At 40.9% G+C, this 22907-nt stretch overlaps 1 protein-coding gene across 2 annotated transcripts; it reads left to right on the top strand.

Moving 5' to 3' along the window:
• The first annotated feature begins 347 nt into the window (after positions 1-347).
• On the top strand, positions 348-21198 carry POGLUT2 (protein O-glucosyltransferase 2). 2 transcript variants are annotated; one of them, XM_063127464.1, is made up of 10 exons: positions 348-912; positions 3213-3418; positions 5978-6183; positions 7380-7457; positions 11376-11548; positions 13456-13693; positions 15495-15704; positions 16699-16788; positions 17918-18022; positions 21057-21198. In XM_063127464.1, the coding sequence occupies exons 1-10, from the start codon at positions 728-730 to the stop codon at positions 21072-21074; spliced, it is 1509 nt and encodes a 502-aa protein (XP_062983534.1). In that variant the 5' UTR covers positions 348-727; the 3' UTR covers positions 21075-21198. The 2 variants fall into 2 exon arrangements, with proteins under 2 accessions (XP_062983534.1, XP_062983533.1); XM_063127463.1 differs by having other exon boundaries at positions 766-912; positions 3230-3418.
• The last annotated feature ends 1709 nt before the right edge of the window (positions 21199-22907 follow it).

Genomic DNA, 22907 nt, shown 5'->3' with positions numbered 1-22907 from the left:
AGGGGAAATGTTTTTCTTCCTAACCCCCTCCTATCTTTCCAGTTCCCCCCCCCCACTGCTTTAACAGTATGTGTGACGTACTTGTGGGGGCTCCCAAACCCCTTTCTTAACCTCCTGCGGTGTCGATTTTTTAGGCGCTCCTAGGCAGGAAGATATTTTTCATAGAGCATCTTTAATAGGTTGATTTTAATGTTTTAAATGTGGTTGGACTACATTTCCCAGCATTACTGGTGAGCCTGGGAAGTGACTCCCATGTGATTTTTCATTCGGAAGAAGTTTTGTTGGGCCAATGACCCCACCCCCTCCCCTTCCCCACCCCTTCTGCGCTTTGCAGTAAGACTGGAGAGTGTTACTGCTGCTGGAGAGGAAAGGGTGAAGGCGTAAGAAAGGCTCCACACGCAAGACAAAGGAACTGGGAAGTGGGTGTAGTTTTTGATCAATTTTATTCTCTCCTTCCTCATGAATTATCCAGAGCAAAGAAGCCATTCCCGTGTAGTTTTTGTAGAGGGACTTGAATTTCTGAAGTTTGCATTAAAGAAAACATCGGGCACGGCGAACGATGTGTATCTGAGCAGATACTATTTCGATTGAGGTTGAAGATACCACATTATACTTACTTCTGTACATCTACCTCTAAGGGAGCAATATTTTTGCAGCTCCCCCCCCCCACACACACACACTTCGGCAGCATTTGTTTTGTTTTGCTTCTTAAGAGGAAATCCTGTAAATGTGTAGCATTTGGCTGAGTTGCTACTTGCTGTTGGGAACCATTCTTCTGGTGTTTTGTGAATCAGCTGGTGGAAGCCAGCTAAGTCCAGAGAACAGTTTAATATGGGGACCTGGCCTGAGAGCAGATGTGGCCCTTCCTGCTCGGTATTTTTATGTCCAGGCTGTGGACACCGAAGGGCAGAGGTAAGCACAGCTAACAGCTTTAGATAACAGCTTTTTTAAAAAAATGGAGAGGGGCCATAAAGGAGAGGTAAAATAATTCAATAACATGACTTTGCAAATCTGAAACTGATTTTTTAATGGCCCCCATAAATCTGGGGAAATGTAACATTAGCAATGGTGTGCGCCTCTCTATTTCAGTCCACCCACTGTGGCCCGAAACATAATTTGAGGAGAAAGTCACGCATTGGACAATAACATATTTGGATTTGCCACCAAGAATATGATATGGTCGGTCATTGCTCCCTGACTGGCGTGGGATTGTTCATTTATTTAAAGTATTTCTGTCCTGCCCTTCATTATCAAATCACCGGGCACTATACAAAATTCATTGAAACAACTAAAATAAAATACAAAGATCAAACAAAACAAAATATCTACTTATCTATGTGTTAAAATCAACAAAACCTTGTGTAAACTGTAGTGGGGCAGTTGTCCTGAAACCTGCATTAGTTTTGATTGGGGCAGGTTGAGGGAATCAAAACTGCTCTCCTCTATTTGACTTACAAATACCCAGAAAATGTTGCTGCGTAGGCATCCAGATGGGGTAACGCACACATTTCTACATATGCTTTCCCTTCACTGAATAAGTGCAGGTTTTCCCCTCTTGCACAAAAAACTGTATGAGGGCCCAGTTTCCTGATGAAGCCCTGCAGCTTCGTCAGGCTGACTGTGTATAATTTTGCATATGTGTGCTTTTAAATGAAATCTACAGAATTTCATTATCTTGTTGTTTTCAATGTCATTTATTACATTTGTTAATGTGTTTCAAACCTACAAAACTGTTAGATTTCATGAGGTCTTGGGCAGCCCAGCTCCTCCTTCGGAGGAAAATATTTCCAACTCTTGTCCTCTTTTGGCTGCAGTCCTACGCATAGTTAGGCAGCTTAAATTAATTTCAGCTGCTTAATTATTTGCAGCAGCAGCGTGTAATGAATGTTGGGGATTTTAACCTTGCAAAGTCTACTGGTTTTTTTCAAGTTCATCCCAACCTTATATTTGGATCTAATACTAAGGCATTTCATTAAATAAAAGCAATTGGATATAGAAAGAGAATCAGTCATGAATTTGTGGATTGGGAAAGGAGTAGCTCAGTAAAGAAAAGTGAACAAATTCAGTAGTGGAATAATGGAGTTTACCTCCATTTACAGTACCTTCTCCCAGACCTCCCAAAATAAGTACATTCGCCCCTAGCTTAGATGGCTTTAAAAGGGGGATTAGACAATTTAATGGAGAAACAGTTTATCAATGGCTACTCATCATGATGATGGGTATTTGCAATCTCCAGGTTACACAGGTTGATCCTAGAACGTACTTAAATGCATGACATCTTACTGTCAAAATGACACTCTGAGGCTAGTCATAGTACGAAATGGTTACTTAGAACATAGTGGCTCCGTTCAGAAGACATGTTAAACCACGACTTTAACAACGGTGGTTAAGCCAGAAAGCCAGGCTGTGTTCAGAAGACACTTTAAACCATGGCTTTAACCATGGTGACTAAGGCAAAAGCTTTATTCACAGTGGCTAAAGCCATGGGTTAAGGTGTCTTCTGAACACAGCCCAGCTTTCTGTCTTAACCACTGTGGTAAAAGCCGTGGTTTAAGGTGTCTTCTGAATGGGGCCAATGACATTTATCTCAGGAGGTGTTATTTTCAGTTAAACTATGCAGGCCTGAGCAGTGTTTGGGGGGGCCTCAGATATTTTTCAGGGTTGCTAAGTAAGAAAGATTGCTGAAAGGCACCACTCCTGATCTTCCCTTGCAATGTGCAGCTGAATTGGAACATTTTATGGAATCGAGGGGGCTGTGGGGTGTCAGAGGAACTCACCAGGTCTAACATTAATTGAGTAGACAATCTGTTACAGACCCCAAAATCCTTTAGAGGTGTTCATTGGCAGACAAGATAATATGGAAGAGATTCTCTGGAAGTTTGAAAACCCAATGAGTTATGCGGTAGTATGAAGTAGTGGATTAGAATCTATGGGATGCTTTGATTCTGGTTTATTAACAGAGCAAAACCAGGGATCTTGGTTCAGACATAATGCTAAACAATTAATGGACTAAGGTTTCCTGGTTTGTTTAGCCACTTCTGCTGGCAGGAAAAGTTAAGAGGGAGCTGAACAGGGAGTGTGTATCAGCACACCTGCTTGTTTCTTACATGTGAACTGGCCCATTCTTAAACTTTCCATCCCAAGCCTGGAATTGTAGCCATAAGAAAACTTGTTTGATTTTAGCATTGCCATTATCTTTGCTCTCTGCCTAGGTTTATTGTCTCTCCAGGTGAAAATGCATTTCAAGTGAAGATCACAGCCCCCGAGGAGCAGTTCACACGGGTTGGAGTGCAAATCTTAGACAGGAAAGATGGTTCCTTCATTGTGAGGTACAGAATGTATGCAAGCTACAAAAACCTGAAGATCGAGGTTCAAACCAAAGATGAACACGTTGCCAAATCTCCATATATTTTAAAAGGTACCAAAATGGCATCATACGATATTAATTTTGAAACTGAGTTATTTGCAAAGCAGTATGGTGTGATGCACAAGTATGTTGCAGTTGGGACTGATGTTTGGCTAGGAAAATGAAATAAATGGCTCCCTGACCTGCACAGTGGGGAAGTTGTGTGTGGCATTTATCCCCGTTTTTGTCTCCTAATATATGGGCAGTTATATCATTGCAAGGGAGGAGTAAAGATGCATCTAGACCAGGAGTGGGCAACTTTGGGAGGTCCAGGGGCCATTTTCTTCCCCATCAACTCCTTCTGTGGGCTGTAACCACCCGCCCCCACAAATGCCAAATCAGAATAAATAAAGAAAACAAAAACAAAGGTGCTACAAAGTTTTAAAATGTTAAGAATTCACTTACAAACAATGTAATTTTGGCCCTATTTAGCAGCTCAAGGTACCATTTTCTTTGCATATTTTTTTTAAAAAAGCGTTTGGCAGGGGAGCTGTGCTGTGTGTGTGTGGGTGCATGTTTCCCACCCCTGATCTAGACCAAGGATAGACAACGTTGTACACTGCCTGCAGATTTTTTGAACTACAACTCCCAGCCAGCATAGCCAATAATCAGGGATTCTGGGAATTATAGTCAAAAGCATATGGAGGACACCAGCCTGTCTCCCCCTGATTCTAGACTGCCTGATACAGTCCATGCTACAGCTGAGGAACCTCAGAAGCATCATCTTTGCCCAAAATGGTAGACCCATACATGAGCCTTTACTGAATGAGCAAAGGTACTCTTGAGAGGCAATATTAACTGGCCTATGTCGCAGTTGTGAGGAGAATGCCTGTGCATTGTTCTAGGAGTTGATGGAGAAAATTGATATGGTAACAATGAAAACTGTCTCAAGTTTTCGTCCAGAAAAACACCCTGTGCTCTAGCTATGAGAAGAGTGGAAGATAACAGTGCTGCACCCATCTGAGAACCCAGATTTCTTATTAATAAGACTATCAGAGCCCTGCCTCCTTGATACAATCCTTTGTGAATGCTACAAAGCAGCAGACAAATGGCTCATGCCATCAAGAGAAAATAACAATGCCAATATATAAACTAGAATGGATGTTTGGGAATCATTTATTCAAATGATTGGTCTCTGGGAGTCTTGACAAATTCTAGATTCATATTTACTTCTTTGTTTGCTTTAACGTTGTATTTTGCATTATTCTGAAGTGCCAGAGCAGGTACTATTTTGACAGTTTTAAATTTTGTACACTTGTAATGTTCACTGTTTTAACTTTTGTAAACAGCCCAGAGAGCTTCGGCTATGGGGCGGTATATAAATTTGATAAATAAATAAATAAATAAATAAAATGATATGTTTAATTTAGATGGCAGGGTGTTTGTCTTGAAAGGCAAGATACAAATTCTATTAATATGTTGTGAAATATACTATAAGAATGCATAACAAATTCATGATATGTTCCATCCAAAGTTAAGTGCGTTTTACCTGTGAGCGATTTAAGTATGTGGTTTACTTTGGCTGGACAGCACTACAAATTTGTTAATATGGCCCAGGCTCCAAATTCCTCTGTGATTCCAGTGCAGGGGAAACTTCAAGCTGGTTTGGTGTTGAATCTGAGGAACAGCAGCCTGCAGGCAACCCAAAGGAAGAGATTTAACACTGGACTATTCCTCTGATGCCAGAAATCCGGACTTTCCAAAGAAGAAACTAAAATCCACAGCTCCATCATGTCTCCAATGAGCAAATGGGCATTTTAATTGAGAAAATGGTGCAGCATTAATCCCACCCAGTGCTGTAGTCCCAATCTAGATTAGGGGCACTGTGACTGCTGTTGGATTCTTAAACACACTTAAACACACACACACGAGAACTAGTTATGGATCTCCTGCATCTTGACTAGCTGAGCCTCGACACTTTTGTCAAAGCAAACTTCGTTGTTCTTGGTCGACTTCACCAGGAGCTATCCTAGTAGATCATGCCCAGTCTTAGCTACTTAGAACCCGGATATATGCTGCCTGCTACTAGACTTTCGGTACAGGTCAATCTCCTCCAGGCCATGTTCAGCACACCTCAGGGCTTTGCTGGAGCAGAACAGTAAGCCTCAGTGACTTGACATCTGGCTACGAAAAGTGAGCAAATTATATACAGATCTACTGTGTCCAGAAAATGTTCAACTTCTACTCTGGGGATGCTTAAGGGAAAGGGAGTATACCATAGTTGTGGGGAACTGACTGAAAGTATCCCGTGTGTCTTTGCCATTCATATGTATAGATGATACTGTAAAGTGGGATCTCTTACCTCATCATGGCGATCCCAAATAAATGTAGGAGTAGGGTTCTTTTACACTTAAATTGTGGCATGATGTAAATCACAATGCTTCAAACTAAGTTAAACTCATTCTTGTATTTGGCCCAGTGAATATACAATATATGACAGCCTTCCCAGGGGCATTCCTGACCATTGGCCATACTGGGATTAGTAGTCCAAAACATCTGGAGGCCACCAGGTTGGGGAAGGTTAACATACAACTTCTGATACACGTTTTTAAACAAATCTGTTGTACACAGGCCCAGTCTATCACGAGAACTGTGATTGCCCTCAGGAAGATGGGAGTGCTTGGCTGGAAGAGATGAGCTGCCCACAAGCCATTCTGCAGATTCAGAGAGATCTGGTGCATTTTCCTACCATTGATCCTGATAAAATTGCCAAAGAAATTCCACAACGGTTTGGGCAGAGGCAGAGCTTGTGCCATTACACCATAAAAGACAACAAGGTACACTCTGTGCTTGGACAACATAAAGTCACTGTTTTGCAAGTCAATGTACGATGGTAAGATCCCTGGAGAACAAGGGAAGGTAGTGGTGTTGTAGGGCCTGCTAGCAACTCCTCTGGGATGCAAGCAGTCTGGAAGCTGCCAGCCAACTAGGCATACAATGAGAGAGGTGGCAGAGAGCTAGGAGTACCATAGCAAATCTCGACAGAACCATCTTATCTTTCAGTAGTCAATCCCAGGCTAAAGAGAGCATAAGAACCCAGAAGGAGCCAAGGCAAAGCAGTGCCTTGCTGGATCAGACAAGGCCCACCTAATCTGTTATGAGCTGTCAGCAAGATGCCTATAGAATAGGGGTACCCAATATGGTGCCCATCGGCTCCACTGCGCTCCCAAACACCCAAGGTGCTCTACCCCTCTCACTTTTTGTTTCCCACTTTTGAGAGGGAGACATCATGTGTATGATCAACTTCTCATGTTCTCCCTAGCACCTCGTATTCAGAGGTAAACAACTCTTTAACATGCATGTTCCACGTTACTATCATGGCAAGTTGCTCTTGACGGGCCTCTCTATGAATTTCTATCACCCCTTTCATACCTATCATAGTGTCCATCACCACACTTTGGGGCAGTAAATACCATGCTGTGTATGCACTGCGTGAAAAAATACCAGTGTTTGCCATGAACATAAAGGGATTTATCTGCAAATATGGATTATAGCAATGAGAATGGTGGAAGACATTAACACCTGTCACCAAAGCGTCTGGGAGTTGGCTTCATTCGCTGTGGATTGGATCCCTTTACAGCAGCTCAAAAAGAAACCATTGACACTATTGTTATGAAGGGGGGTGGCTTCTCTTGAACGCAAATGTTATTTTCCCCCCTGAGAATTCCACCAAATGCTGTGGAACATGCCAGTTCTGTGTGACAAATGATTCCAGAATGCTCCTCTTTAGAAATTGATAAACTGTTATCTGTTGGCCTGGCAGCCTTGCTGAGCAATAGTAGTAGCAACATCATAGTTATTGGCAGTCATAAATCCAGTGTTTTTGAGTTTTGCAGTCCCAAAGTTAAAGAAAGTGAACCCCCAATGTTTGTTTGATTGATTTAGGTTAAAAAATGGAGATGATTTTGGTGGTAAGCCATTTCTTTTTGAAAGAAGGAAAAAAACCAATTCTACAATTCTTGAATTATTTTAGGTTTTTATAAAGACACACGGTGAACATGTGGGATTCAGGATTTTTATGGATGCCATACTGCTTTCCTTGACTAGAAAAGTGAGTATATGTCTTACATACAAACTAGTTACAGAAAATTTTATTTCTTATTTTACTTTATTTTCAATTCATGTGTCACATCCTCTGTGATACATTTGGTACCCAAAGCTCTGTTAAACACAATAAAAACCACAAACGGTTAAAAAAGAGGGAGAGTGTATTAAGGCCTAGAAACATGTATTAAAATGAAAGATGACTAAATAGAAAACTCTGATGTGAGCAAATGAAACAACTCTAGCTGCCATTACTCAGCAGGAAAGGATTTCTAGGGAAGCCACTTTTAAACTAAATTTTGGTAAATGTTTATACATTTGTGCTGTTAAATGCTTCCCCCGCCCACATTTTGTTTCATGGGTGATTTGTAATATTCCACATTGTTCTAAATACATGTACAGTTTTATTTTGATTTTGCATTGCCACATAATTCTGTTCACCTTTTACCTTCCATTTACATCTATGGAGCTCATGTTTTGAAAATCTACATGTTTGGCACTGTGGCTGATATCCAAAGAGTCTTTTGGTTGTGTCCACAGCCCTTCTGAGCACACATAGAGAAGCTTCCTCCTTCTGGTTGCAGATCATCAGCTCAAATTTAATACTGCTCTAATAGGTCATCTGACTTTCAGGGATGCCTTTCAGAGCCATGAATGGTACAGCAGTGGAAATGGGGGCCCTGTAAAAGCTATGTTACACGTGTGTGTGCGTGCGTGCACACACACACACGTACAACACTGTTTACAGATCTTCGAATCCCAGCCTATATAAATAATAGATGCCTGCAGGGTGTGTCATAAGTATCTCAAAAAAACAAATCCAGATGACTCAGGCAAGCTAACTATGTTTAAGTAAAGCAAAAATCTCCAGGGTCACTAGCATGAGTAATAACTTCTGCTTACTCCAGACTGGAAAAGAGAGACAAAACTTTCAATTGCTCCGTAGAAGTGGGACTTACAACAGGCACAGCTTCTCCTGGCTCATTGCTGCACTGTTCATGGAATTTATGGCTTAGCTGTAATCAGCTGAACTCCCACAAACTTAGAGGTGAACTAGATGTGATGTGGAAGTCCCATGATTAAAACCGGTGTGGTGTAGTGATTAAGTGATTAGAGTAGGGGCTGGCAATCTTGTGCCCTCCAAATGTTGTGTATTACAACTCCCATCAGCCCCAGCCTGGCTAATAGTGAGAGATTGTGGGAGGTGTAGTCTAAACATATGCATGGCAGTATTGGGTTCAAATTCCTACTCAACCTTGAAGTTCACCACGTAGCTTTAGGCCAATTACTATCACTCAACCTAATCAATTTCACCAGGTTGTTGTAAGGATAAACTTCTACTTTGAATTCCTTGGAAGAAAGGCAGGATATAAAAGTAGTGAGTGAAATGGACTTCCACTTTTTTTTTTCTTTTTGCAATACTCATCCCTGGTTGGCCTAAACTGGACTAGGGCTGGGTAGTGGAGTTAATCCCTGCTGAAAATTACCCCCCTCCCAGCACTGGTAATATAGAAAGGCACACAGAGCTGTGCCTGCAAGTTTTACCAATGGGTGGAAATAGCAATTTGGAGGGGTGCCATTTTTAGCAAATTACCCACCCACCCATGCCAGGATTCCAGTCTGGTCAGACCTCCTTTTCCATCCCTGGTTTAAAAGAAAAAGACAAAGTGAGTTCCATGATTGGAACTCTTGACAAGCCGAAGTCCTGGTTACCCTATCCTGATCTCATAAAACTCAAAATACCTATCAGCTTAGCATTCCCCTCTGGAAAAAAAATATCTTCCGTAACATCCAGTCCTCTATGTTCTATATCCTGTATCTAAATGTTGAGTTCCCTGCCATTTTAGATCAGTGATTTTCACCATTTCTGCCTTGAGGGAACTGTCCCTATTTACCAAAAGAGAAGGGCATGGAAGCGCAAGCATCTCTCCTTCCTCTTGGCAGCAGCAGGAATGTTGCCTCCGCATCCCGTCCCCCTTCTTGTGTGCTGAATGGGGACAGGAGGCGCAAGAATCTCTCCTCGTCACAGCTGCAGGACAGCTCGTTGCATCCTCACGAAGCCCCTCCTTCCTGTCAGGGTTATGGCAACAGGGAAGGAGGCAGTGTTGCTATAGCCACCCACTTCCCTGTTGCTGTGGCCCTGACAAGGAAGGACGTGTCGGTGCAGAGCCATGTGATCCCTTGATAGGGATGATGGCGCTCGGCACTGACGCATCCTTCGCAGGCGGATGGAGTCTGCTCTGACATGCAAGGAGACTGTTCAGCAGCTTCTTGTTTCTGTGACAGCCATGGTGCATGTTTCTCTGCGTGTGGCCACCACAGAAGCAAGAAGCAGCCGCCTGCCTCTTCTAGCACAGACATTTCCTTAGTGGAATCACAAGTGTCTTCTCAGAAGTAAGTTCCATTGAGTGTAATGGTCTTACTCCCAGGTAAGTGTGTAGGGGATTGTAGCCTTTTTAAAACTGCCTGGAACCTTGGCCAGGAGGAGAGTGAGAGATGTTACTGGGAATTTCCTCTCCGTTCCAGCACAATAATACTATAATTAACAACTTTTTGTAAGCCTCTTTATACACTGCAAAAAGTAGTTCATATGAATTCTTTTAGTTACTCATTATGATTGTTGGGTTTTGGTTTAACCACTAAGCAGCCTGGTTTCAGACCCTACCACAAGGAAACTATGGAATTGAATGGGACTGAAACTTTAGTTCATAAGCAGGCCTGGCTTTCTGAGAAACAGACTCAGCCTGGTTGTTGCCTTAGAAGAGTTCTCTTTTCCCTTTTGGAACGATGGGAGTTATAGTGCAACACCTTTGGAGGGCACCAGGTTGGGAAGGGCTGCTCTAAATAAAAAAAGAGAAGTAGGTGGCCCGAAGTTGTTCGTCATCAGTTTTCCACAACCCCACAGTCACCTCTGCATATCCTATTCTCCATCCTGTCCTCATGGTTTATATCTGCTTTGGAAGATTGAGAATTTCACTGGCACTTTCTGCCTCCTTAGGGAGGATGTGGTATTAAGGCTTGTGAGCCTTAACTCCCAATTTCCCTACTTTTTGGTGCTTGGTTGAAAACTGTAGAGCCTTAACGTTGTTTTGTAAACCGTAGGTTTTTTGTTTAATGAATATGACTTGTAATTGGCTCTGTTAACTTGGAACCCCCCAACCTAGAATCTTTTCCAAACATATGCCAAAATTTTGTGCTAGTTTTGTGCCGTAAACAAAAGTTTGTGCTAGTTTGTGTCATGGCAAATATAGACCAGCAGATGGCGCTGTGCTCTTAAAATTTGGGACTCATTATTATCCTTTGAAGTACATATCCCCTTTTACTGGAAGGAGACAGAAGAAAAAGATAAATATAGTAACAAAAATTAACTCCCTGTCAGCTGAGCCTTGCCTTCCAAAACTAGCCCAAACTCATTCCCAGAGAAGCTCAGTAGCCTTGGGCAGGATAGTGGTTAAGAAAAAGAGCATTAAGCAAATTGTTCTTTCTCAGCTTCAGGTCCCATCTGTAAGGCTGTAATGTGGTGGGTAATAATTATGAGTATAATATAAGCACTTGCTATATATGGGTGTTTAGAATATGTACATTTCAGAAAATAAAATCAGCTGAAATTGTGCCCAAAGGGCTATGGAAAGTCAATGAAAACCTTGGAGTAGTGGTGTAATATATTTTCAGCAGTCCACTCCTGTGAGAAAGTGAGCTGCCATTAACTTTCCAACTGCATCCTCCAAATATTGTTCAGAGGCTAGAATCTACTTCAGTAATCAAGTTTATAGCTTTGGAGGATATTTGCCTGGTTTGTTGCCTGTGAGTTGTAATCATCACAAAGTTGTAAATGAAAAACTGATGTCACTTTTGGGGTGGTAAGAATGTGATCCAGCTTACCCAAAGTAGTATATTTTGAATGCTCTGCCTTAATGTGTCTTAGGTGAAAATGCCAGATGTAGAGTTTTTTGTCAATTTGGGAGACTGGCCTTTGGAGAAAAAAAAATCCTCTCAGGACATCCATCCCATCTTCTCATGGTGTGGATCCACCGATTCAAAAGATATTGTTATGCCAACCTATGACCTGACAGACTCCGTTTTAGAAACAATGGGGAGGTAAGAATTTCTGTACTGTTTTAAAAGGTAATTACAGATATTATAAGCTTGCACAGGATGCTTTATATTGATACTGCTAAAAGGCATCACCTCTGAACATAGAAAATGAGGGAGTTTGAAGCAACATAAGACAGACACGAGAGGAGGATGGGTAGGAAGGAAGGGGGTAGGTTGCCCACATGACATACTCCTTGGGGGTTAGGTGGAAGAAAATGGGGAGATCAATAAATGAGTGCACTTCATGATTTACATAGTAATTGCCTCTCTGAACCAAATCAAAACACTTCCCCGTGTATGTAATCCATGCTGATGAATGATAAGCTTGTTAAAGGCCCATTTTTGGCCAGTGTTTTCAAGTCATTGCTTTCTCTTGCTCCTCCATACTAGGTCCGTGGCATTTACAATATGGGTATTTTTCTTCCTCTATAAGTCCTTGTGACAAAATGATAATTCATGTTATTGTTTATATGTGTATATTTAAGTGTTTGGTTCAGGTTTAGATTTGCTGTGGCCAATTCTTTTATTTTCAGGAAATGGTAAGTAAGTGGGGGGTGGGAGTTAGAATAGTGAGCAGTATGAATGGTGTCATCTGATTGATTGATTGGTTGATTTGAATAGAGAGAGAGAGAGAGAGAGCGCGGAGAGTAAGAGACAGCTAGAACAGTCAGTCAGGGTTCAGGAGAGTAGGAGTGAGTGAGGTTTAGTAGAGGCTTGTTTCAGGATAGTATTAAGTAAGTGGGGTTATAGGATTTGGAGGTGGTTATTATTCCCTGGGAGGTAGATGTACGTGGATAAAGTAGAATAATCTTAAAAGTGTCTTTTAAAAATCTTTTTCTATATGAATAAATGTTATTCTTATTTTGTTTAACAACCACGTCTGCTCAGTCATATGTGTTACTTCAGGTGGACAATACACACGCACATTCTCACACAAAAGTTTATTATTCCCTCATTCTTCTAGAAGATAATAGGGTGGTGGCAGCGAAGGAGAGGTTTAATAATAGACGTCACAGAGGCCGGTGACGCCACAGTCCTCTAACATCCCTTAGCATCTTTGTGGATATCACACTGAGCTAAACGAAACCGAACTGCCTTGGCCTAGACTTATGATTCATTCCACAACAGAGCCCATATGACTAGATGCTTCTATTGTCTACTTAATGCATTTGTTACAGGATGAGTGCAGCCCCAGAAGGCAGGCAAGAGCCAAGGGTGTAGCCCAGACAACTTAACTATAGAAGGAGTCACTTTGTGACCCTGCCTAACTGTCTGGAAGATGGTAATTACAACTTTTATCTCTTTCCAGATGCAGGGTGAGGCAAAGAAATGTAAGGGGCAAGTTACTGATTTCTTTGTCCACAACAGTCATTGCAGAACTACAAATGAGAGGATCCCAGTTCCTTCACTGGCTTCTCAGAGCATGTTCAATCCCATGCTGTCTTCTCTCTCTCCCAGGATAACATGGCAAAGGGGCCAAGTCTTAAGTGAGACAAGACCCTGTTATCTGCAGTCTCACTAAGCTACATTTCCCACCATCTGTGGCTATTCCTCCTTAGTCCAAATGCAGCTGAAGGATGGGCTGTTAAGGAGGGTGGCTGTTAATGAGGGAGTCCCACCGCCTGGGAACCCCTCCTGCCTCTCTGGCCCAGGATGGTGTAATGGTGAGAGTGTTGGACTAGAACTAAGGAGATCCCAGGTCAAGTCCCCATTCAGCCATGAAGGCCACTGGGTGACTTTTGGCCAGTCACTGACTCTCAAGCTAATCCTAACTCCCAGGGTTGCTGTGATGAGGAACATTGTGTGCACCACCTTGAGCTCCTTGGAAGAAAAGGCAGGGCATGAATATGGAAAAAAAACCAAACAAAGAAATAGTTGCATGTAAACATTTCCCCCTTTACTCCCGACAGAGTCAGTCTGGACATGATGTCTGTTCAAGCAAACACTGGGCCTCCGTGGGAAGAGAAGAACAGCACAGCAATCTGGAGGGGTCGCGACAGCCGTAAAGAGAGGCTTGAACTGGTGAAAATGAGCAGAAAATACCCAGATATCATTGATGCAGCTTTTACAAACTTCTTCTTTTTCAAGCATGATGAAAGTCTCTATGGCCCCATTGTGAAGCATATTTCCTTTTTTGATTTCTTCAAGGTAGGATGTATAAACGTGATTGCGTTTTGATAAAATTTGAGCTCAAGTACATTGAGATAGATCCAGATATTGGCAGCTTTCAAGGTCACGGCATCAAGGATGAAAGCTATTTCTTATAATAATGCATTTGAGTAATTACCCAATTTTGTAACCTCAGGCTGTGTCTAGATAATTTTCTTTTTTTAAAAAAACAAACAAACCAGTTTTATTGTTATTTCCAAACATAAAAAACAGACAAGTAAACAAACATCACAAAAACAACACATATACATTTAAAATGGGCTTCTGGTTTACTCCACAGCAAAAATACGTAGCAATAAGTTCTTTTACTCTTTAATCACAAAAAACAAAAAATGAGAAATTCCCCTCTTTTTGATGTCTTAAAATTTTCTTCTTATTCGTTGAATCCACAGACAAACAGGTCATTCTGTCTAGCTAATTTTTGAAGAATTAAAAATGGTATAATAAAGCCATTGTTACTTATGACAAAAAGTGTTCATTTTGTCTGATCTGCTATAGTATCTTGTTATCTTGTAAAGAAAATCTGTACAGATTTTCTGTCCAGCCTTTGACAATCTGTACAGCCTTTGAGAATCACATCTCAGGTTTTAATATTATGAATATCCCTCTGATGTGGAATCCTAAAAATATTCCTGACTTGTTGGCAGCACAAATCAAGAAGTAACATTGGTATTAGACTTACAGGTTTAGTTAGCCCAAGCTCACATGTTTCTGCACCAATTCTGTGGCTAGTGCCCCATGGGTACATCATGAAGTTGGCTCATCCTGTAATCCCAGTACAAATGTTTATAACATGAAACAATTGTATGAAAGTGGTTTTTGGTGTTCTCTTGGAGGGTTAATATCTGAACCAGAACTCAGATTAGCAAAGCTATACTGTACATGTTGTTGCTGCACACATATATTTCTCTGTTTGAACCAATCATCATTATCAGTAGAAGGACATATTTTAAGATAAAGATTTAAGATGTCTTTGCACTATTTTTTTGTTGAAAACTTAAAGTATAAAAATGGGGTTCCTTTCATAAGATTTGAGCTTTGGTTAGTTTTGCAAAGGATCAGAAGCTCAAAGATACAGAAGTTTACTGCAGTGAAACTAACTAAAATGTAACGAAGGGCGTTTGTGCTTATTTTGTTTTTAGGTTTATGCTTAAGATTTCTTAAGTGTAAACCTAAAAATATAGCATGTGAACACAATGGCCCCGTTCAGAAGACACCTTAAACCATGGCTTTAACCATGGTGGTTAAGCCAGAAAGCTGGAATGTGTTCAGAAGACACTTTAAACCATGACTTTAACCATAGTAAATAAAGCAAAAAGCCTTATTCGCCGTGGTTAAAGACATAGTTTAAGGTGTCTTCTGAACACGGCCTGGCTTTCTGGCTTAACCAGCATGGTTAAAGCCGTGGTTTAAGGTGTCTTCTGAACGGGCCCAATATGTATCTTACAGCTACGCTTATGAGAGAGCAGAAATTGGTTAGAGCTCTTTATCAAGTATTATTATTATTATTTATTTATATAGCACCATCAATGTACATGGTGCTGTACAGAGTAAAACAATAAATAGCAAGACCCTGCCGCATAGGCTTACATTCTAATAAGTATACATCCGGTAGCACACTCAGGTTCCAAGTAATGTGTAAAATGACCCAGAGACTGCCTGAAATCATGCATCCAGATATTCTGCAGGTACTCAGTCATCGGTCATACATGGCTTGGCTTGGGGAGAACACTTCAACAGCCCTTCAAGCAGATTAATTTATATGTTGTGTCTTTTGCAGTATAAATATCAAATTAATATCGATGGCACAGTGGCTGCATACAGACTGCCTTATCTGCTAGCGGGAAACAGCATCGTGCTAAAGCAGGATTCTATCTACTATGAACATTTTTATAATGAACTACAGCCTTGGAAGCACTACATTCCATTTAAAAATGACTTGAGTGATCTTCTGGAAAAGCTCCAGTGGGCAAAAGACCATGATGAAGAGGTAAAGATAATTTTCATTTGGTCCTAAGTAAGATATTTGTTTCAAAGGGTGTCTCTACATTAAGCAAAACAAAAAACAAACACCCACGTTCTTACTGGGGCTTTCTGCTTTCGGTTTCTTTGCAGGATTAGGAGGGACTTCTTTACACAGCAGACATGTGGTTTAGTCTGCAACCCTCGGCACACTTACTTGGGAGTAAGCCCCATTGAACTTAATGGGATGCTCTGAATCAACAGAGGATGTTGATTTTGATCTTGGTGGAATGGAGGAACAGATCTCTCTCTCTCCTCATTGCAGGGAGGCATTTTATCCTCTTCTCTCTCTGATCGGCCTGCAATAGAGAAATGTGCTTAAGCATTTACATGGCAGACACAAGGCTTGAATCAAGGAAAGTCTTTGCTTGGAAAGTTCATAGAGCTACACTGTATTACACACCGTGAATATGGTGCCATTAACTTTTATTATTAGCTTAGCTCCAGTCTTTTTGAAAGCAGGATCACAGGGGAACTGTGCAGGAGACATTCTGGAGGTTGACAACGTCATGGGAGGGTGCTGTTGCACCATGTGCTGTTTTGTTGGTCCCTAGTCGACAGCTGATTGGCCACTGTGTGAACAGAGTGCTGGACTAGATGGACCCTCGGTCTGATCCAGCATGGCACTTTTTATGTTCTTATGTAAAGTACCTGCTAAGTTCTGTGATTGACTAATCACAACCATGCAATAAATCACTCATGTAGAGAAACCCAAAATCTGTTTGGCTTGATTACATAATGTAATAAATCACTTCTACCTAGTATGTTACATTTTCTTTTCTCTCCTTCAATTTAATTCAGTTTGAAGTATTGGAAATTGATAACCAGAAATTGATTCTTTGATTTGGTACAGGTGGGAGTAGATGGATGGAAGGGAAATTTAGGAACATATACTATAATGGGGGGGAGTTCAAATATGAAAATACATTAACTCCATCCCCCTTTTATTTTCTTCATGCCAGGCAAAGAATATTGCAAAGGCTGGACAAGAATTTGCAAGAAATAACCTCATGGGAGATCATATATTCTGTTATTACTTCAAACTTTTCCAGGTTAGACTCTTTTTCATTACTTGAATAAAATATAAAACTTCTAAGCTCCATCAGTTTATCCCTGTTGAAATGAATGGGAAAGCAAAACTATGAAATGCCTGTACTAATTGGGGTTCATTCTATCCCCTAGCAGCTTCTCAAAATAATGTAAGGAAAAGAAAACATTTTGCCTGCATCATAAATTCAATTTTTGTGGGTTATACCACTTCGAGAGCACTAGTTTTTTGTATTATTACTTTTTTAAAAAAGTATACATTCTTGCGTGTACAAAAGCAAAACATTACAAGCATTGGGTTGGACTCCAGGAATACATTTTATCTTAGGAGGTTAATTCTTGACACATGAATTAACACTGCTTTCTTACTTGTAATGTTCTTTTGTGGGGCTGGGGGGGACCCCTTTCTGGAGACATTGGACCCCTTCCATTATATACTATTTCATCTAAGCGTTTTAGGCTTTTGTTTTGCTTCCTCAGATGCTTGTGCTGTTCCCATGGGCATCTGGTTGGCCACTGTGGGAATAGAATGCTGGATAGGTCTTTGGTCTGATCCAGTGCCCCTCTTCCTGTGTCATCTTGTCTTATATAGGTTTTTTCCCCATAGTATATACAGGCATCTTCACAACCTCTAATTCCATCTTTTTTGCATGTATCAAGATTGGTGTTATGGTAATATATCAAAATATTCTAAAGCAGCCAGTTCAGATTAAAGGACAACCTTTAAAAACATATTACCAGTGGAGTTTAATAATCAAGATATGCAAGTAAGCACTGTGTGAAAGGTATGCCCTAAAAATTAAGTTGGCATTTTGCTAAAGTTGCATTCTAGCTTTCACAAATCCCGTTCTAATGTAGAGGGATATGTTCTTCAAAGTAGCAATCAGGAAAGATCAAAGAACCTAGCTTTAGAAAGCCCCTCCCAAAACACAGCTGAAAATGTCTGTGTATTAACGCGGAGATATTGATATTTCAGCAAGTCACCAGATGGTCCCTGTATCAGCTTACAGTCCTTGTGATATTGAATCTCATGGTCTCCAAGTTGTTTCTTGGAGCAATAGGCAATATGGGATTATCAAGAGTTGAGGGAGCAAGATAAAAAGTATATTTTTAATATATATATATTTTAATTAGGAATATGCCAAACTACAAGTGAGTGACCCAAAAGTTAGAGATGGCATGGAAAATGTGGAACAGCCAGATGATGACCTCTTTCCTTGTAGCTGCTACCGAAAAAAGGTACAGTATGTTCAAGTTAACATTTAAGAGCTGTCTGTTGAGTGTCTTTTACATACCTTTTAATTTAATAGGAACACTGTATGCGTCACTCGCTGAGATTCTAAGTTGGGGAGAATAGATTTTAAACAGAATCATTTGCTGCTTTTCCACATGAGGTGGGGGAAGAAAGAAACAGAGGCCTTAGCTAGACTTACCTGAAAGTCTGCGACAGAGGAGGGAAGATCTCGCGTTGCGATTAACGCAACATACCTCCTCTGTTTACACGTGAGGCGCGACGACCTCAGGAAGAGAGGCGTCGTGCCCATTTTTGTTTTTAACTTTTAAAGAAGACGGAGCACATGAACGCTCATGCGCTAAAGGTAGGTTTTTTTAAATTTAACTTCATTTCCCCGCTCCCCACCCCGACCCCTGATGGGAGCAGCTCCCGGTGAGGAATCGTGTGGAGCCGGGTCAACCCGTGGCAATGGGCCACACTTTCCGTGGTCTCGGGTTCAGCCCGAGACCGCAGAAAAAGCAGGCCCAAAGTGGAGGGCTCCATCCCAGGGCAAGGGAGGGATGATCTCTCCCTGACCCCAGGATCCCCTGTGCGTCATGTGGACACACAGGGACAATCCTGAGGTTCACCCTGTGATAAAGCCTGATCTAGCTAAGGCCAGAGATTCTTGTAACTCTGAATAGTGTAATAGAAAACTACTGATGTTTGAAAGTGGCTTAAATAGTGTGTGTGCATACTTCATGACATCCCATTGAGGGCTGTTGTATTGTGCTGAGTGCCTGCAGGTGCCATTTTTACATGGTGCCCGTGAGCCCCCCAAAAAGAAGAGATAGTCTAGTGTTAAAAAGTAGAAAAGTTTTAATCTCTTTTATTAGATGTCTCAAACGTTTAAAAATGTATTGTTGTTACAAGACTTTTTCAATAAAAGCTCAACGTTTCGGATCTGCCCGTGATCTGCCCGGATCTGCCAGCTTGCTGTGGCTTGTCATGTCATACAAACCCATGTGGCGGGTGTTGTTTGAGGGTTGGACAACTGGAAAATAAGGCATGGGTTATTTGAGGATTGTTTAACTAACAAACAACCTGACACCAGGGTTCATATGACTCAAGCCAGTACAACATAACGGCCCCTGCAAGTAAGTTAAGCCACAGTGAGGTATTGTGTCGTGCAAACCTGGTCACTGAGGTAGCAAGAAATGCCTTCAGTTCTAGTTTCAGAATAACCATGGCTACATGCATTCCATTGGAAAAGAAATAAACCGTGTGTCTGACAAATTCTGTCCCAAGGGATTCTGGATTATGTTACTGGTAAAATTCAAGCAATTATAGCAAATCTACACAATAGTTCTTCTGTAATTCTGCAATTTGCTAACTCCCTCTCCTGTTTTGCATAATTCTTGTTTTGGCAACACTTTGACACTGAAGCGTTACCCCAAACTAATGGTAATCTTATTCAACCATTTTTCTGGCTCCTTTCATCAGGTATTACCCACATCCTTTCAAGCATATCTTTGCCACCATATGGCCTAGTAATTTCCTTTTAAAAGTCACATTAAGATGAGATTCTAAAGCATCTGAATTCCGTACTCAGTACTACATTGTGTTTTTCTATATTCCTGCAGAATAAATCAAAATAAGGCTTTAAAAAAAAGTTTAATAAGCTTCAGGAGTAATTAACAGCCAAATATTTTAGAACATTTTCTTTGCTTGCTGTATTGTTTATAGAACCTGTGCTATCCAACTCTTGAGCTTACCTGAAGAATATTTATTTTTAAAGACAAGACTGAGGTTGCAATAAAAATGTATTCCTTTCAAAAGATCTCCTTACTGCTCTGCTAAATAAGTTGTATTTCTAAAGTGAGCCAGAAAGTGTGGCAAATTAAAAACGAAGGCATTATTACAAGTCAGTGTAGTTCTGGGAAGAGGGTTACTGAGACTCCCTCTGGATGCTGGAAGAGAGATCTTTTGGAGCCTGTGCGATTTTTTATATTTAAAATAAAAAATGGAGTACGTATTTCCAACATCCAATCCCATTCTAGCATGACCAAGAAAGAGAACTCCGGTGTGATTCTCAACAGCTGGGGTCACCAGAGGCAGGGATGTTTAGTTCCCATCCCCAAAGTGGCCCTGGGTGCACTTCTATTGTCCCATATATTGTATGGGTAAAAGAAAGTTCTGCACTTATGAATAATGTTGCTGTGGGGGCAAAATCTCCTTGTGGTCTCTAAGACTGGATGTCCTACACACAACAGACAAGGACTCCACATGGAAGCAATGACCCTTCTCTCCCTCTTGAAGGCAGTTCCAGGTTTGCTAGAGAGTGGCAATGTTTTTCCAGCACTTCCTCTCCACTAAATCAGATTTGGGAGGGAAGAGGGAAGGAGACAACACAGAGTATACATCCATACCTGGAAGCAGCTTCTGGATCAAAACACTGAACCTGTCCCAACACCTTATGCCACAATCCATGGATAGATGGATTGGAAAGAATAACAGGGCATAATAGTAAGAAGGGATTCTACAAGGCCCAGAGGTTGGAGTTGGGAAGACTTAAGTATTCTTGAGCCACAGAGACTGATATGAACTACAAATGCAAGCATAGGGTGTTTAGTTGGTTTTATGGTGATACCTGTTCACAAATATATGGTTGAGTAGATAGCATGCAAGGCAGTCGTAGTCCCAAAGGAGCATCTATCTCACACTAACAGAAGCATCCCTGAAGCCCTAATAACGCCTTTCAAACAGCCTCCAAATCTAGAAGTCTACACACTCACTTACTCTGGCAAAATTAAAATGCAGAACTGAGTGTGATGCATTCCAGTAAGCTTGGAGTAGTCTCAGGCCAGCAGAGTCGATTAATCAAGATGTTATTGTTCACTGCTGTGCCCATCTGTTCAAGAACCTATACAGAACCTATACCAGGGGTGGGGGTTGCATAATAGAATAGCCTGGTTAGAACAGTATTAGGGTAAAGTAAAATTATTCAGGACTATCTTAATAGTGAAAGCACTAACAACTACATTTTCTTCTTACTTACAGGTAAAAGAGGAACTTTAATGGAAGAAAGTAAAATGGTTGTTTGCAATATTTGCCTATCTTTGGATTTGAATAAAAATACTAAGTGTGCAATAGTCTGAATGCCTTCTATTGTGCAGTATTACAATGTTTTTTATAATTTTTTAATAAATAAATATTCTTTCCATAAATTTGTGTTCATTTTTATTTAAAGACAAGCTTTGATTTTTCTGTCTCCATTTGCAACCCAAAATACAATAGGCTGGTTTGCACGATCAAACAACCCGCAGCTAACAAACCATGTATTGTTTGTAAGCAAGAGTGAGAATAAACTGAGTTGCACTGTGCTTATTTCAATATATCAGCCTCATTGCATCATTCCCGAGAGGGAACAAGTGAGCGTATTGCCACCCACCTGCTCACCACTTTTGCTTTCAACCTTCTTTCTGAAACCACCCAGGAAAGCCCCCATTCCTGGGTTGTTGTCATGACATGCAATGCTGGCGTTCTGGGTTGTTTAGGGTTAAACAACCCAGAGCTTTAGTTCAACAACAAATCATGGGATAAAGTCTGGGTTGTTTAACCCTAAACAATCCCGAGTGCTCGGCTTGCATATCAGGATGACAATCCAGGAACAGAGCATTGTCCCTGGGTTGTTTCAGAAAGTGGAAGGGGGCCAGAGGTCAACATTCTCCTCTCTACCCAAGCCTCATACCATGTTGAGTTCTATAAGGGCAACAACTGGAAAAGCACTAATCTAGAAACTCTGTCTGCCACTGCCCTCTGCCAAATGAAGAGACAGAGACCATCTATGAAAATCAATTGCTCATTTGCACCTTCTACAGCTCACTTTTCATTAAGCAGATCTGTTTGGATTGCTGTAGCAAGCTGCCTTGAGAAAACCAGTTTTGAAAAGCGGCTAAAAATATAAAATAACACTTAATTGCTGGATTGGCATCCGCTAAAATAATCTGTGAAGATGAGATGTGTGTAATAGAACACTTCAATTTTTAATAATCTACAAAACTATAGCTAACAAGAAAAAAATACAGCTGGCCTTTTAACTATAACTGTTAAAGTAATTGGCTACAGTCTGATAAAACTGTGCCAGCTCTTCTCAAGCAAGCTGGTTAGCAGGGTTTATAATAAGCTTGTTTAATTCGGTATTCTTTTTCAAGTCTATTTTGTAACAGCTGTTCAATGAGAGCCCCTTTCATGTGGATTGTGGACAAACTGTATTGGGCTTCTAATTATCAAATGGCACTGAAGCCCTGACTAAGAGGTCTAGCAATTTGGGGTTTTTAAATCAGAATAAAAATTATTCAAAGCCATTTAGAGAACCATGGCAAAGGCAAACTTTTTTATATACTTTTTTGAAGTCAATAGTTATCATTCATGCTGTCTCTGTACACAGCTCTCCTTGTATAACAGCAAGCACAAGGATCTCACGTGGACTTCTACAGGGCTTTACACAAAAGATTATTTATTCAAGCCTTTTCTTTGGATAATACAAGTATGTCAATTAGCTGCTCCACCTGTGCAACATCTCTCCAGGTATGCTTTGTTCCTGTTTAGCCATGAAGTCTTGAGTGACTAAGATATTTTGATTTGTACTTCTTAATTTTGCAAGGAGTGTTATGGTGGAAGGAGGAGAGGTATAAGCACGCACAGTATAGAGAAACTCTGAATCTCACCAACAGCTCTCTTTATTGCCACTCCAAATACCAGCCTCCCCAATCTGTTGCCCCCCAGATATGTTGGACTACAACAACTATCTCGGAATGATGGGAATTATAGCTCAATTCCATGCAGCTGGAGCACATCTAATTGAGAACACTGCCTTACATAATGAGTATACAAGATATTTGTTTCATG

This window comes from Elgaria multicarinata, chromosome 5 (assembly GCF_023053635.1).
Source record: "Elgaria multicarinata webbii isolate HBS135686 ecotype San Diego chromosome 5, rElgMul1.1.pri, whole genome shotgun sequence".
NCBI lineage: Eukaryota > Metazoa > Chordata > Lepidosauria > Squamata > Anguidae > Elgaria > Elgaria multicarinata.
This window is presented reverse-complemented; position numbering and strand designations above follow the sequence as displayed.